This window comes from Trachurus trachurus (assembly GCF_905171665.1).
Source record: "Trachurus trachurus genome assembly, chromosome: 3".
In the NCBI taxonomy this organism is placed as follows: domain Eukaryota; kingdom Metazoa; phylum Chordata; class Actinopteri; order Carangiformes; family Carangidae; genus Trachurus; species Trachurus trachurus.
This window is the reverse complement of record NC_139893.1, coordinates 30930965-30947692: the sequence shown is the minus strand read 5'-3', so window position 1 is coordinate 30947692 and position 16728 is coordinate 30930965. Positions and strand designations below refer to the sequence as shown.

General features: G+C 40.5%; 1 protein-coding gene across 2 annotated transcripts; it reads right to left on the bottom strand.

Annotated features, from left to right (window-relative positions):
* Nucleotides 1-174: 174 nt before the first annotated feature.
* Nucleotides 175-12219, bottom strand: zdhhc13 (zDHHC palmitoyltransferase 13). 2 transcript variants are annotated; one of them, XM_083995611.1, is made up of 17 exons: nt 12192-12219; nt 9483-9694; nt 8055-8177; nt 7511-7588; nt 7163-7307; nt 6991-7055; nt 6055-6217; nt 5280-5405; nt 5057-5190; nt 4848-4948; nt 4086-4210; nt 3943-4005; nt 3766-3859; nt 3169-3252; nt 2908-3065; nt 2159-2256; nt 175-703 (listed from the first exon to the last, which is right to left on the bottom strand). In XM_083995611.1, exons 1-17 carry the CDS (start codon nt 12213-12215, stop codon nt 565-567), a joined length of 1932 nt encoding a protein of 643 aa, XP_083851737.1. In that variant the 5' UTR covers nt 12216-12219; the 3' UTR covers nt 175-564. The 2 variants fall into 2 exon arrangements, with proteins under 2 accessions (XP_083851737.1, XP_083851738.1); XM_083995612.1 differs by lacking the exon at nt 12192-12219 and adding an exon at nt 11908-11946.
* Between the last annotated feature and the right edge of the window lie 4509 nt (nt 12220-16728).

Below are 16728 nucleotides of genomic sequence, written 5' to 3'. Positions count from 1 at the left end.
AACCCGTGTGAGCATTCCTGCTAATAAACAATGTTAACATTAAACCAGCCAATGACAGCAGCACCCTCAAATTTGAGAGATACTTCGAGACCCCTGAATTCACACAGAGCGAGTTAAAAAGACAGGCACAACATTGCTTTATTGAAGTATAGTGGTCATTCATTATTTAACACATGCAATCTTACAAAAGCCATAAAACCAAGTGTTTACATATACAAAGATCCTTTTTTCTTCCTGAACAGATGATATAAAATAGGCTTGATGTGTTCATAAAAAAACAATTCAAAACTTCAATTACAATTTAGGCCTTTAAAGATTCTGTTCAACCCAAATTAAAATGATTGTGATTTTCATTTCACTTACATTGGTCAAGTATAAGGCAGCAGCAGTCTGTACAAAGAGCAACTGAATCAGTATCTACACGTTGCTTTGTGTTTTCCCAACTTCTAACATTGTGTTCTCTCTTCATAAGAGGTCAACACATAAAAAAATAAATAAATAGAATCTGTGCTTTTGGTCCAGAACCACTGTTTAATGTCTGACCCTTGACCCTGAGTGATGAGGTCAGACCATGTCGGGAAGTCCGAACATGTGCTGGTCGCGGCCAGGCGGGTACTGCTGCGTCCAGTCGATGATGGTCGGTTTGAAGAGGCCACAACAACGCAGCTGGAAAAAGGAGACCAGGTTCCGCACCACACCCAAACTGCAAGAGATGATCAGAGATGAGTTTACTTTTATAACATCATGTGCTACATTATTGCTACATTATTATCTTTCTATTTCTAAATACCTATTGTTTTTTTTGTTTTTGTTTTTATGACTGGAAATTCACTTCAAATTGCCGAACTGCTCAATGACAGGAAATGATCTTTTCCAAATTTCACTAAATGAAACTAGATGGGGTAGTTTTTAAAACTTCAGAGAGGGTGATTAGCTCTGGTTTCCCCTCCATGGAAACTATCTACACCCAGAGCTGTCAGAAAAAAAGCACAGAGTATTCTCGGAGACAGATACCACCCAGCTCAGGCTCTGTTCCAGTGGGTGGACTCAGGCTACACCGCAGGCTGGAGAGCATCAGTGCTCACAGGGCCCGCCTTCATAAAAGCTTTTATCCATCAGCTGTCAGATTAGTGGCACAGGACATTAAAGAGGGACTGAACCACACCAGGCCATAACCTCACACCTACACACACCACACAACTGATGTTAATGTGCACTACCTTTCTTTTTTTTGTACCTTTTTTCCGTTTGTATTATCTATTTATGTATGATTGGGCAGGTCCTTTGCACCTTTTCTTTTATGTCTTTTATATAATTGAAATTTTTAACTGTGTGTTTTGCCTCTTGACTCAGGGAAACGCACAAGAGTTCATATGCACATGGAAAATAAAATTCTTACCTAATCTATTCAAGAGATAGATTAATGGAAACGAAATCAGGACCACTGGTAATACTTTGAATTTGAAAGCTATTTAAAATGTTGGTTTCCCCCAGACAAATTTGCAACCTCATCCTGTCAGCTGGATACAGCATTGTTTGCAGGAACTTGTAATTTGCAGTCTAGTTTTGTCCAAAATAGTCATCGAAGAGAAGAGAAGAGAAGAGAAGAGAAGAGAAGAGAAGAGAAGAGAAGAGAAGAGAAGAGAAGAGAAGAGAAGAGAAGAGAAGAGAAGACTCACAACTTTGGCAGAACAGATTTTGTGCACACTGACTGATGCCTTGGAGACTATCTAGACTTGAACATCAACGTGTACATTCACACGACTTGCAAACATTTGCAAACATGAGCTTACATGTGTTCAGTGATTAAGGTCCTGATCCTATATCCACACTGGTATCAGTGATAAATCAGAGCAAATGAGATGTTCATTATCACACAGGGCCTTGACTGAAAAGCGTAACACTCCTGTAGCATCATACTGTAATTGCCACACAATCTCACAATTAACTGCACTAATCCCCTGATATTAACTACTACCAACTGAAACACAGCACATGGTGTTATAGAGCTGCACTGAAGTGTGGAAGAACACAATATTTTTGTTTTTAAGGACTGACATGCAAAGCAGCTTGTAGTCAAGCCACAATTAAGTTGTAAATTGTAATACTCAAATATTGCAGTAAACAATAAACCCTAACCCACTAATGAGCAACTCACTTGTATGGATTCTGTTTCAGAGAGACGGGCTGTCGGAGCTTCCGCTGGTGAAACGTCAGAGTTGACCGCTCAGCTGTGGTCAGTCCCAGGAAGGCAATCTGAACACAAAACACACAAGTCAACACAAGGACTGGGACGACATTTGTTGTGTGTATAAACACAGCAGATCAATAAGGAGAATTCCACAACTGTACAAACTTTGTACAGTCGTGGAATTCTCCTTATTGATAAAGTACTTGTGATATTTTACGGCAAGAAAACATTAGTCGTCTCCATTTATGTTCAAATTTGGTCATCTTATTATATATAATAAACAAGGACAATCTATTATCACTAATATCAAAGTCGTCACTATATTTTTCTTGTACACATTGAATACATTATTCAAACATTCACAGTGCAGGCAGGAAAAAAGTTATGTGAATCCTTCAGCTAATGGTAAACCTGTCATCTCAAAAAGTTACGCAAACTGTCAATAAATGGAGAGGATTTCAATCTGCAGACGTCCAACTGAGATGACTGCAAAAAGCATGCAAAATAATCAGTAACTAGTTTAGAGTGACAGTCAAAGGCTCAAAGGGGTCAATGGAGCTGGATATCATCTCTGCTTATGAGTCCAACATATTGTACACAGCTGTCTGGAGCACGGTGTCCTGCTATGGACAGTGTGGAGGAGAAGCTGCTGCTCTCCATGAACGATTCACCACAAGTGGTGCTTCAAAACCGATGAAACTAAAGTTGACTGTCACCTGGTGAAGCTGCAGTACGAGCATCAAGCCGGACCAGCAGGTGTGGTAGAAAGCCAGGATGAAGATGCAGAGCACCCAGGGAGAACAGCCGACCAGGCCGGAGACCACGCCCCACAGGCCCTGCTCCTCATAGTGCAGCTCACAGTGATTCAACCAGTCTGGAAGAGCACACACAGCACAGACATGTATCTGTGTATCTAGTGTTAAATGCAAAACAAAAATCTCAGACACTGTGAGTACAATATACGTTGATTCACTCACAAATGATACACCCATAGAACATCCAGGCTCCCATCAGCAAGAGGGACAGCATGAAGAGGATGAAGTAGTGATGGTTCCTCGCTCCTGGAACAGAAGAACAAGGTGGGAAAAAATGACGCTTCTGCTACAACTCACTGCAGAGGAAGTAAAAGCTGATACTTCACTATAAAAACGTGTCAAATCCTAATTAAGAGAAAATGAAAATGTGACATCCTCATACAATTAATTACTGAACTCTATTATACTTAAACAAATCTATAATTAAATGAATTATATACTGAAAAAGTTTCCATTTTCAGCTGTTTCAGTATCAATGTGTTTTTTTTATTTTAAACTTCTGCTGATGAATCTGTATTTGATTTGCTCACTATCAAATTTGAATATAAACACAGATTGTGTGCAGAAAAGATCTCTAGGGGAGTTTTCTTTGAACTATGCAAATTAAACAGTAACAATCTGAAACATAGATTGTTAATGTCGAGGCCAGAAACATTTTCAGTTACTGAAATCACACATTAATGACTGTTCATCCATGAAGTTTGTATTCTCAAACTAGATATGACTTGAATATGCTGGTGTGTCTTTGGTGTGTCGTACCAATGCAGCTGTTGGTCCAGATGGAGTGGTGGTCCTGCTTTGCCACACAGGCGTCACAGGAGAAGCAGTGGTTTGCTCTCATTGGTTTCTTTATCTGTCGACAGCAGAGGAGGTTGTTACTGTGTGTGTTCATCAAAAGTGTCAGAAAATGTGACGGTTCTGTGTTCAGAGCTTCACCATGCAAGACGTGCAGAATATCCTGGGGTCCAGACAGCCGGCTTCAGCCAACACCAGCACATTCTGACAACACAAGAGCAAAACTTCCGCTCAGTTGAGCTTAAAACAATCACGTGGAAGATAAGGTTATTATAATGTATTACCATTTTCTTCTCCTCTTCAGTTGCCTTGACAAAGCCAGGGTCTGTCTTGCAGGTGCGGAGGTAGTAATAGAGCAGAGCAGTGGCATTCAGAGTGAACAGAACCTGAACAGTGGCGCTGGGTCCATGTGAAGTTTTAGGTCAAGAAAAAATGTAACAAGACATCAGACTCCAAGAAAGTCATCTGCTGAGTTTACTGGCATCAAAGTGATCAAAGATGAATGGGATAGTTCAACATTTTGGCAAATCTGCCTATTGCAATGATCCCTATATTCATAGCAGTAGGTTCATTACCTTTTAATTATCGGTGCATGTTGTTTTGAGATCTGCAGGGCAGAGAAAAAACTTCACCACGCTATGAAATAATAATGTAACATTACAAGACAGAGTTGTTTTCGAGGCAAATGCAAAGCCGGAACTACATTTCAGAAACGACTGCTGGCTGGAATGATTTCGAAAGCGCAAGTAGTTCCTATTATCTGCTTCATGTGTCGTGATGTTACATAATTATACATGATTATTTCATAGCGTGGTGAATGTGCAGGTCACAACTTCTCCACCAGAGTGTTTTGAAGTTGTTGGATTGTGTATTTGATGAGCTTGATGAGGGACAGGGCAGGGACCTGTACTGTTCACCTCCATTGTGTTTGCTGAGCAGCTCACGTCTCTGCCCCGCAGATTTGCCAAAATGTTGAACTATCCCTTTAACACAAATATCAGTCTTATAACTTTTGTAGAGAGATGTTTTCTTTTAAGAGAGGATATCAGGCAGGAACCAGAGGCACCAAGTGACGATCATCCAGAAGATTGAAGCCATGAGGGCTGTAGATGGTAGGAGTGTTTGAAAGGCTGGAGTCGGGAAATTCCTGTTTAGGAAACAATAATTGCAGTTAAACAAAAAACAAGCAAGTGGAGCACATTTGCATGTAATTCAGAACAGTCATGAGAACAGCTCAGTGGAAACATGTCTTCACCTTGTGGCCAGATTCATCACACCTATGGCGCAGGCCAGCAGGATCCCTTTGAGCAACCAGGACTCTGAGTTCATATCAACTATAGCGCCCAAACTCCCAAACAATGCAGTGCAGAGCAAAAACTGCAGAATGACCTGGAAAAATGCAAAGGGGTATTTGCATTTTTTGTACATGGGCAACCAGGAGATTTAAATCTGTAATTTGAGATGGCGTGTCGGTGTACCCTGTATCTGGTGACGAGCCGCAAGCAGCGCGAGTTGGAACGAATCCTCTCCTGCTTGACGTGGTTGAGCATGTGGATGAGCAGCGGGCTGTGGACTTGGTGGGCCAAATCGATGGGCGTGTGACCCTGAGGAGGAAGAATGAGAAATACCAGGGAGACTTCAATCATTATTGATTCAAAGTGTTGAGGTAATACATGTGTGATGCTTTAAAAAACACTGATCCCACTGCAGGTAACTAAACTGACAAATCACTGTCAAGTATGTTTTAAAATGAAATCAGAATAGTGTTTTAGTTCTACATTAGAAATGGTCTCCATCCATAATATCACACTCACACACATTCACATGGCCTAATCTATAGCTGGTTGCTTAGTTGCAGAAAAGTGATAGGATAAGAGTGACCCCATCAAGGAGTGAACGTGGGTGTCTGTGTCATTGTTTCCAAAGGTCTCTGACTAAAGTGTAACCAAACAAAAACAGATTCAGCAGTGTGTCCAAAAGTCTCAGTGTTAGGGGCCTGTGGAGTAGTGAGACAATGATTCCAGTTAGGTAATATAAATAAAAGTTTAAAAAAAAACTGAGAATCCTTTTATGTGTTAACCCCTTCATCATTGCAACAAAGTGCTTGATAGAGTCACTCCTGATGCCAAATGGTCACAAAGTCCACGGATGTCCAGCAGCATCCATTTTTTGATGAGCATCTGGATTTATTTAGGGCTGACACCTTCTGTATAGCAATTATTGTTAATGCAGTGTGAGTTGTGTGAAGCTCACATTGATGTTGTCTGCGTCCACACTGGCCCCGGCCTCCAGCAGGATGTGGGCGGCGTCTACGTTTCCTGCCAAGACGGCACAGTGCAGCGGGGTGTTCCTGTTCACTTTGTCCACGGCGCTCGCAGAAGCATTATTCTTGATTAAGAAGTTAGTGGGTTCAGGCCTAGGACAGAAAAACAACATCTTTGAGATAATACATGATACTAGTGATGACGAGGTTGTGGTTTGTAATCAGCACTTAACCAACCCTCTCAAGTTTCTGGAGGAAATACAATCCAGACCAGAAGTATTTCTCTTTCAAGCTCCAAGCTTCAGCGCATTCAATTTTAATTTTACTGCGAGCCCAAGTCATTTGGATGGGCAGAAAGTTTTTTGTATGGAAAAGTAAAAAACTGCTCAAGTCAAGAATGCTCTCCAGGATGTGGGCACACATGTTTCCTTCTCAACCAGCAAGTGAAAGCTTCATGAGCTCAACCACAGAGGATCCACCAACAGACGTAAACCCCTGGTAAACCTCAACAACAGACAGAGCAGGCCACAGCTCTCCAAGACACAAATAAAGTCTCCCTCGGTCTGAACTGTATTACTTATATTTTACAGTTTGTTCACATTGTAAGTAGGTTCAAAAATAGATTTTTTATTAATAATGGAATGAGTGAGGAGCTAGTCAAGTGCATCCTTTTTAAAACTAGACTGGATTGGCAAAATGGAAATGGAAAACTACATTTGCATTTGTGAGTGAGAAAAGTGCAACAACTGCAACATTTTTAGGGCAGAAAAAAGTACCACAGAGAAAGGAAAAACTTGTTCTGGCTACACGCTGACAAAATCTTCATTATATTCACCCAGTGTCAATGTCAAAGATTTAGCTGCTTATACGATTGCTTTACATGAGTGGGGTTTGAAGCACATCTGTAAAAGGAGCAGGGTGCTCACCCAATAATCTTCTGGGCTGCTAACATCAGTGGTGTCTGTCCATTGCTGTCAGGTCCATCAACTTCCTGAAGAAGAAAAGGAAAACAAAAAACAAGAGACAGAAAACATTAACCAACTGAGAAGAAATATGTATACTATGTAATCAAAAAAAATCTCTTTCTCTGCAGCAGACCTGTCCTTTAGCCATCAGATAAGCTGCTACGGCCATATGCTGGAAGAGGATGGCCAGGTGGAGAGCACGGTAACCTTCTCCATCAGCTATGCAGGGATCTGCTCCATATCTCATCAGCTGGATCACCATAGAGAGGTGGCCCTGCCTGTGATGGACGAAACACAGAAGTCAGTGATCCTATGTATCAACCCTGCTTTCATATTTGTAAGAACTGGGGATATATTAGAGACATGCTTTGGAATCCATTTTAGTAATAAATATAAAATAAATAGGTAATCTACATTTGATTCATTAAAATTTGACAACGCTCAGCCCTAGCTACCAATCTGTTGACAGCCCTGCAGTCACCTTATGGCCCAGTGGAGAGGAGTAGAGTTCAGGTCTCCTCCGAGCTGGTCAATTATTGCCCCTTTAGAAATAAAGTACCTGTAAGACAACAGCAGAGCAGAGAGAGCACATCAATGTCTGTATCAACACTTTGTGACGTTTCATGGTGGTACTGATTATATTTAGTTAACTTTTCCTCCATATCTGGATGTTTTTGTGTTGCTTGCTGTATAATATTTCTCAAACCACCGAGATTGAGCTCAGCCTCTCTTGACTATAAAAAAACCAAACACTTCACATCCCCACAAAAGGACTGACTTTGTTTTCATTTGATGTTCAACTGACAACAGCACCAAGTTATCCACTTAAGGTATTATATTTTACAGAATTTCACCTAAATTAAGCAAACAGAAGCCAAGAACTGCCTCCTACCATGACTGACACAAACACAGACCTTGCAATTCAGTCTAAATCGAAATGCAAACAACACCCCTGATTATCTATTCCTTATGTGCCTCCTCGATGTCAGCTGTACCGAGACAGACATGATATTTGGATGTCATACTTGACCAGCTCTGAGCGGTTGTTGATGGCCGCCCAGTGCAGTAGAGTCACATTCTCTTTGTCCGGCTGCCTGACGTCGTATCCTGCATCCACCAGCTCCTTACAACGCTCCAGGATCCCAAACCTGAGAGGATCACAAGAAAGAAGAACTTTTTTAACACACGTAACATTTTTTTATGCACTAACACTTTTTAACATAATAATATTATCAATAATTTTTATTAATAATAATAATGAAGATTTAAGTTGGACTGTGCTCCAAACTAATGAATAAAAAGAACACAGCAAAACTAAAACACAGAACAGAGCCCGACATCAAAATGCAGAAACCTATTGCTGAAACCAACCTATTGCTAGATCAGAAAGTATGCTGCTCAGCAGGTTCATTGTAAATACTTTCTGTGTGCGTGGGCCGTGGGTAAAGAAAATCTCAGCACATATACATAATGCTACAGTGAACAAACAGTGAGATGAATGGACAGAAAGAACTGACTCTGCCGATTCTTTTCTTTTTTTTTCTGTCTCATAAGAAACGTGACCTTTGCTCAGCTGCACTTCAACAGTTGCTGCTCTGCCCAAACTATAACTAAAGAATCATCAGCCTCTGACTGTGACTTAAACACAGAGCTCGACAGCCTTTGTGCATTCCTTCTATATCGCTGTTCACCCCCTACGCAAACACATTGATCAAATACCAGTCAAGGCCAGGAACAGCCAGTCGTGACTCGGTGTGTCGTCACCTCTGTGTAACATGGTTTTAATACATTTGAATCTTGCCTTTTTTCCACCACAAGGTACACACGGTACTCAACACCACTCACTTTTGTTTACATGTACTACTTCTGCTATCATGACATTATCTTCAGGACACATTAAATATTAGTTATATTAAAAGGAGGCTTAACAGAGGCTTAACACCTCCGCCTCTTCAACTGACCATGCTGTGGTTTTCTGGGTTGCTAAGTGATAAGCAAAGCAGAATAACAGACAGTGGACAGTGCACTGTTGCTTGGCTGTTTAGAAATGTTCAGCACCGGGTATTAGGTACTATCCTCAACTTTTTACATGATGGAAAACCAACAAAAAATAAGTAGAATTTCAGCAATAACTGAAATAACCTTTTGAGGCATTTAAATATGAGGTTACTAGTTTATATAAATCTACATTTGACATGATGAATGATTGTTTGAGGAGCTTTTAGACCTGACTGGTTTTTGTGCTGTTTGACCCTGTGGTAGGGATGCTTCAACTTCTTATTTCACGTTTTATCCAGCAGATTCAAAGAAGACATAGTAGTGATTCAAAAATGCCACAGAGAAATGTTAATGTTCTGCATCAATCTGACAAATGCGACAACACAGGAGGCAGAGAAGTAGCCACACCCTGAGTGTCCATGTCTGACAGACAACTAAAAGTCCACCACTCTTACTGTGTTGCCTTCACGATGTCCCAGCTGCTGCTGTCGTCCATGTGTGACCGTTTCTTCGGCTGCTGGGTCTGCTCTGCAGTTTGGCCGAACTGCCCGTGAAAAGCTGGCATGAAGGGGTTCCCCATCCCGCCGAACGCAGCCGCCCTCGGCCCGTGGCTGTGTCCATGGCCTCCGTGTCCGTGGTTACAGCTGTCACGCATGTGGCTGTGATCCTGCCACACAAAGGAAACACACAGATTTGGTCCAACATGGTCAGCATGGAAACGTCAAACTGGCAGAACGTTGTAACATTGTTGATTTATGTCAGTCAGAGAGTCATTACACCCCCAAGGCCTGTAAGGGGCTAACAGCCAGTTCAGTTATTTGAGTTTTATTAAAGCAGAAGTAAGCGATCCGGTCGTTTTGGCTAACTTTTTGTCAGCCGATGGAGTTAGCAGTCCCCGCCCTCGTCATGGATCTATTGGTCCTCGTCCCTACGTCACCACATTCACGCGCATCCCTTTGCTGCACACACAGCCCTTCATGCCGTTCTCTCTCCTCATTGGATAAAGGTTGTAGGATACAAGGAAGTATCAAGAAGTTTTCTACTCGGCTTACAGCAGAGCAGAGTGACTGACAGACCCGTGTTTCAGACCAAACACTCAATATAAGTGATTGTTGTCGGTAGATATAACTATTTAAGACTTATATTAACACAAATATTCCGCTTACTTCTGCTTTAAGGAAGGAGGAGTCACTCTGAAAAATAGGTGAGAATTATTATTATTATTTGTTTTTTTTCTTCCTGTCATTGACGTTGGCGAGTGTTGAACTCAGGGGTGAACCACACCAGCTGCTTTTCGTCATCTGATATATCCGTCAGTCCAGATGTTGATGTTGATGGTAGACCCATGACAGGCTGCTGCCATAATACAGACAGATGGCTCACCTAACATATGGCTAATGCTAAGCTGTCTGGCTTCAATAGCATGAACAAGTGGATGCGGATGAAAACAGGCAGCCCGGTGAGAAGTAGCCGAGACAGTTATGAAACATGAGGGCTCCAGACTCAGACTGCCCCTTATGGGGGCATTTTTCCCCTATTTGGTGAAACGTGGAAGGGGCGATTTAAAGAATCAGGAATCTGTCAATACAGGTGTCAGGCCAATGTGTATGAGGATCATGAATGAAAAGGAAATGTGAATATTTGCTTTGCAAGTCGATTTACAGTGTGCACCCCTAAATTTTCTGCTTGCGCTCCAAACAATTTTAGTTAGGGGCCACTGTGCTCCAAGTAGAATGTTAGTCTGGAGCCCCTATGTTGAAAATGTAAGAGTATTTTGTTTTTCACTGAACTGTATAGTATATTTTGAAACACATTAATAGTTAGACTACACAAAATATTTTTTACTTTAAAACTATATTCTATAATCAGTTTGTGAGACAGTAAGGCCATTTTATGATGACCTCAGAGATAAGGATTAATTTTCACAATTTGTTTTTAAACAACAGTCAGCTGTCCACCACAGACTGATGTGTTGCTCTGCTCACTGTGGTCATTTCCACTGTAAAACTGAAACTGCAGGACAAAGTCCAGTCCTCTTTCCAGGACAAAACATAGCCTACTAAAAATGTGTATAAGTCAATATGAGTTATCCATATTAACATAATTGTGCAACACATCTTCATACAACTCAGAGATTTGACCAAGAGCAGGTCGTTAAGCTCATCTGAAGATACAGAGAAGGTCAGCCTCGAGCTTTTATCTCCTCCAGACTGGACTGTCTCAATTATCTGGTGTCAGCAAACCAAAACATCCAGGTACTGCAGCTTCACACAACTGCCATGGCTGCTAAGGGAAATACTTCTCACATCACCCCACCCTTTCCTCCCCGCCCATCACTGGTTATCTCAGAGTTGTACAACTGAATCATTTGAAGATTTGACATATCTGTGCTATGCTAACCCCTGTGGGACCACTGCAGCCCAACAGGGGAACCACTGACTGAAGAAATACAGACAGGAAATTGTGCAGTAAAACGGTGTAACATCCATTTTGATTTGATTATCTTATGAGAACCTGCAAATAAGTTTATATAAGGTTACAATATTTTGACGGGTTGCAAAAACAGGAAGAACAATTATGGATCAGCAGAATCTGGTTGCAATTTCAGACGTGCACCTGACTGACGTTTGTTTCCAAAGAAAATGAAAACACGTGAACGTCGACCTACATGAGCAAGGCTAATGGCTACAGTGCAAGGAAATGGTTAAACACGCTTCATCATCATCATCATCCTCATCAATCAGACGGATCTTTCCGTAACGTGACGTCAATGGCCATATACGAGGAGAAAATTGGCTTGTTAATGTTAAATCTGACTGATGAATTAGTTATCTCGTGCTACTGACACCGTGTGATTAGCAGCTGGCTGACGTCACCCACGTTAACCAGCGGACCAACTGACAGCTCGTTCGTGGCGATGTGTTATCAGCTTTACAGTCTATGGTTATCAGTCCGTCCGAACAGGTTAGTCCGCCTTACAGCAACTTACCGCCGAGACACCAATAAAACGGCGAGCTAGCTCGTCAATGCTAACAACTACCTGCGGTGACAGTGGAATAAGGATGGGAAAAACAAAACACCAGCCAGGTGTGCAGCGCGTGAGCCAGCAGCCCCCCGCACGAGCCGGGACGACGGCAGCAGGTAACAACCATAAAGCGACTTACATTGCCGTCCCCAGGCCAGTCCATCTTGTTGTGGAGGAACGAAGAGAAAGTTCCTGTAGCCGGACGGGCCAGAATCAACGTATCACTTCCGCTCAGTGACTTTTCAAAATAAATGTCGACTCTTAGCTGGGGTGGCGCAGACATCCACTGCTTGTAGAAATCATTTAATGGTGAAACTGCTGGAAAACAAATCTATTGTTTGGTCATTGAACCAAATTTAAAATGCATGCATGTTTGCATAATGCATGAAGTCCATAGATATATATACTGACGATAAATATAATGTAAGACAAAGTTTTACTTAGGCCTACTGAAATACAGTAAATTGAATAGTAACCCAAGGTCAGCATGGGATTGGCAGTGACTCAAAGTTGATCAGTAACCAGAAGATTGAAAAGATTGAATCCCACTGGGACATTTTAATGTTGGGTTAAAATAGGCTATAACCTAACCTTAACCGAAAAGTTGGGTCAAAAAGATTAGAATAACCCAATTTTCTGGGTTGAAATAACCCAGATAGTAGCTACTGGTCCCTTTTTTTTCTTCTTCTTTTTAACCCAGGAGTTTTTGGTGTGTTTGGATTGGCCTAACTTTAAATGTGTAAAGTCTAAGTGTAAAATGAACAGCATGTGTAGTGTGAGATGGAGGATCTCATACCTTTATGTTTTGTTTTTGTTGTTTTCTTTTGTCCTAACTGGTTCTAAAGTCTTGTAAAACGCCGTTTCAGAAGAATGGGTTATAGTTTTGGATTAATTAAACTTAATTGTAATTAAATTAATTACAAAGTTGGTGTAGTGTTCTCCTAGCTGTTCACCTTTTAAACGTTGACATTTTATTTTGAAGGCCAAGGCGTTAAACAGGAAATGTTCTTATAGTCATTTTCATTACCTTGATTCTTTTTTTCCCCCCTTTACACTTTCCTTCCTTTGAAATGCAACGGTGATTGTCATTGGGCTTTTGTTTTACTCCCACCTACAGGCCTCTTCCTGCATTATTCATCGGTGAAAATTAATTTTTTAAAGCATCGTTGAAGAAAAACAAGAGTTTCAATGGAAATGCACAGAAAATCAACGGTTGCTTTGGTTCGGGGGGAAAAACCCACACATCTAGATATTAAGTAAACAGAATGAGGAATGTAGGCTAATGCTTGTTATAAATTGATCTGGGGCATGTGGGATTTTAAACTATCTTTAAACAGTTCTCTGAATAAAGGCCTCTGTAAAATTAAAATTCACTGTGAAGAGTTCCTTTGATATCATAAAGCTTTTAGTGCAGCAGGAAACCTTGGTGTGACATAAGAGCAAGAAGCTCAAACAAAGTGCACAATATTCACAACTGGTCAAAGAAACCTTGGCTCTTTATGTCCTTTGAAATTTAAAATCAAAATCATTGTGTCACATTTGACTTAGATTGAAAGATGGATATGAATAAAACATGAAAAGCACAAGGAAGACCTTTATCCTGAATAGTGTGCAACCCAGAAAATTAAATGGACAGCCTCCAAGGTAGACAGAGGTGTTAGCAAATAATGTCTTCAATGAATGTGGCAGCGCAGCACAGAACCATAAATGCTGCTGTTCTTTTTTGTTTGTTTGTGATGAACTAAACATTATATTCAAGTGTTTTCTGCTCAAATTTGTCACAGAACTTATTTATATTAATCTCTGCTTCTCCAGATCAAATCACAGGAGAAGAGTTGTTTTTTCCTTTGCTGCAATAAGTGTTGTGGGGCTAAACATGGACCACAGCCTCAGAAATAATGCAGCTTAAGTGACTGTCACCATGGAGCTGTTAGTGCAGAGACTGTGACCCGTGCATGAACTCAAAACAAACATGGAAACGTGAAGTGGAGAGCATCAGCAGCATCTGCTTGACTCAACACAACTGGACATTTTCAATAACAGTTTACACATTCTCATTTATAACAGATAATCAAATTCAGCAGCTATATTAACTCAAATAGTCTAGTTTGGCTAGAATAGTTTCTTTATTTAGAGTTTCTCAGTCTGAAACTCCCACATTCCACAGTAAACCTCTTCATACAAAATATATGTATGTGTATATATATATTTTTAGATGGCCTACTATGAGGTCAGAATCCAACTCCATTTGAAGTAATAGCCTACTTTTAACATTTCTAATCTAGAAAGTCAAAGAGATTTTTTGTGGTTTATAAAATTATTTCTTATGTAAGGTTCAAATAAATGGTGCCACTGTTCAAATTAGAGTTTGTTTATTGTATTATTTCCAATATGATTTAAATTCCCAATATGCTGTTTAAGAGGACTTAACCTAACTGTACCTCCTCTATGTCCAAACACAACCCGGATGATATGGCACAAAAATGAACTTCAGAACTTCTTAGCCAAACCTTGTACATCCAGGAAAAAAGCAGTAGATGGCGCCACTGTTCAATTGATAAGGCTACAATGAAGTTCATCTGCTGTGCTCTCCATGTAGGTGGGTGTGTGGATGGTCTCTAAACAGACAGTAATGTGCTACAAGCTAAATTTGTTATTATTGTGTAATGAGTGAATAAAGTCTCTTTGTCCGCAGCACTTTGCTATCACCTAGTTTTAAGCCTCTAAAACCTCATTATTATATCATACATGACAGTAACATCTAGGCTATGAGAGTCAATTTTTTACTTGTAGTTAACATGCAAAAATAATGAAAAAGATGGAAGGAGGTGAGACGTTTGCACGATTTATGTTTGAAGTTGAGATTTAATCTCAATAAACATTAAATAAACAAATTCATGAAGTTAAGATGCAAGCTTTTGGTCTCCTGTCCCCACAATATGACACCATCCATCTGACTACTATCAGCCATCTTTGTGGATCATCCTTCCCTCAGTTTACCTGCATGTATGTTTAGTTTCTGCACTTCAGCTCACAATCAGTTATATGCGCTCCCACCTGAGAGGCAGGTAACGACAGCTTGTGTTTGTATTTTTAACTTTTTACCTGATTAAAACTGGAATAGATTCCTCTAAAATATTGATAAATATACCTAGATTTCAATTACATAACACAGTGATGCCAGTGATGTTTTTTTTAAGTTGCCAAATATTTTCCTGTTGGTCTGAGCTACTCTGATTATTGAAATCTGGCATTTTTAAAAAATGTTTATTTCTATTATTTAAACTTTCAATGAAAATATATATGCAAAGCAAAGCATTGCATTCAGCTTACTAGAGTGCATGCGCCAAATTGGTGTGTGTGTGTGTGTGTGTGTGTGTGAGAGAGAGAGAGAGAGAGAGAGAGAGAGAGAGAGAGAGAGAGAGAGAGAGAGAGAGAGAGAGAGAGAGAGAGAGAGAGAGAGAGAGAGAGAGAGAGAGAGAGAGAAAACTCCAAGCAGAAGTAATTGAGCTGTCAGGAGGAAGTCATAACAGTGAGCAGGACTAAAGGTCAAGTTTACTATGGTTTGCATGAGACATGGGAGTAAGGTATTAGGAAAAGGAGGATTGCACATCAACATATTATAGGCCTAAAACTTTGGTTTGAGTCCATACGCTCACCCAGCAGCCACTGGGGGCGTTTAAAACAGGTGATTAAGGAAACAGGGCCATCCAGTGAAAACATGTAGAGGATGTGTGTTTCAGTGCTGATAGAGTGGGAGCTGTGTGAACGGACTTTGCTCTCATTAAATCCTTTGTGGAACTTAACAATGCTGATGTTGTGCGAAAATGTCACAACTCCGATTGGGGGTATTTGTACTGTTTTTGGTTGGGCATGAACAACATGTTGGCCTTTGGAAACTCTCCCTGCTTCTTAATGAACACATTTGTTTTTAGGTTTAGAACTGAGTTATTCTCAGCTCCAGAACAGATTACATTTTAGATGAATATTATAAGTATCAGTAACACAAGATTGAACGCATATATAAACAAACTGCGCTTTTTATGCCTCTACGCCAGCCTGAGATGAAGGCATATTGTTTCTGGTTTCTCATTCTCGTGGACACAAGATCTCAGTAATGCCTTTTTTTTTTTTTTTTTCATTTTTCACAAATGTTCAGTGTATCGCCCAAGTAGCTATAATCTGATTGGATTTTGGTGGTCAAAGGTCAAAGGTCAAGAATCAAAATTTTGATCTTGTGGAGGTTATATCTCAGTAACGCCTTGAAGGATTTTCTCATTTTAGATTTTAAATAGCAGACATCAAGGCATTTAATGTGAAAACCCAATCATATTATTCAACAAAGAAGTAGTCTTTAAATTCCAAACCACTTTTTCTACTTAAACACACTGAGTTTGGAGACAGAAGGGATATAACCTGGGACAAAGCTGTTTTGCCATTTACACAGCAAACACAGAGGCTCATGTTGCAGTGGTGTTTGTGTCCACCTGATGAATGAAGGTAATATCCACCCTCCTTTTAGCTCTGCTTTTATCTCGTCCTACTCCCCCTGCAGCTGCTGCTGTTGGGCAGAAAGAGTACAGTAAGGTGGGTTTATCAGGATCTGATACATCTGCCTATTACAGCTGGTAGCTGAAGTAAGAGGTGGTGATAAATAAATATATTTCCGAGTGCAG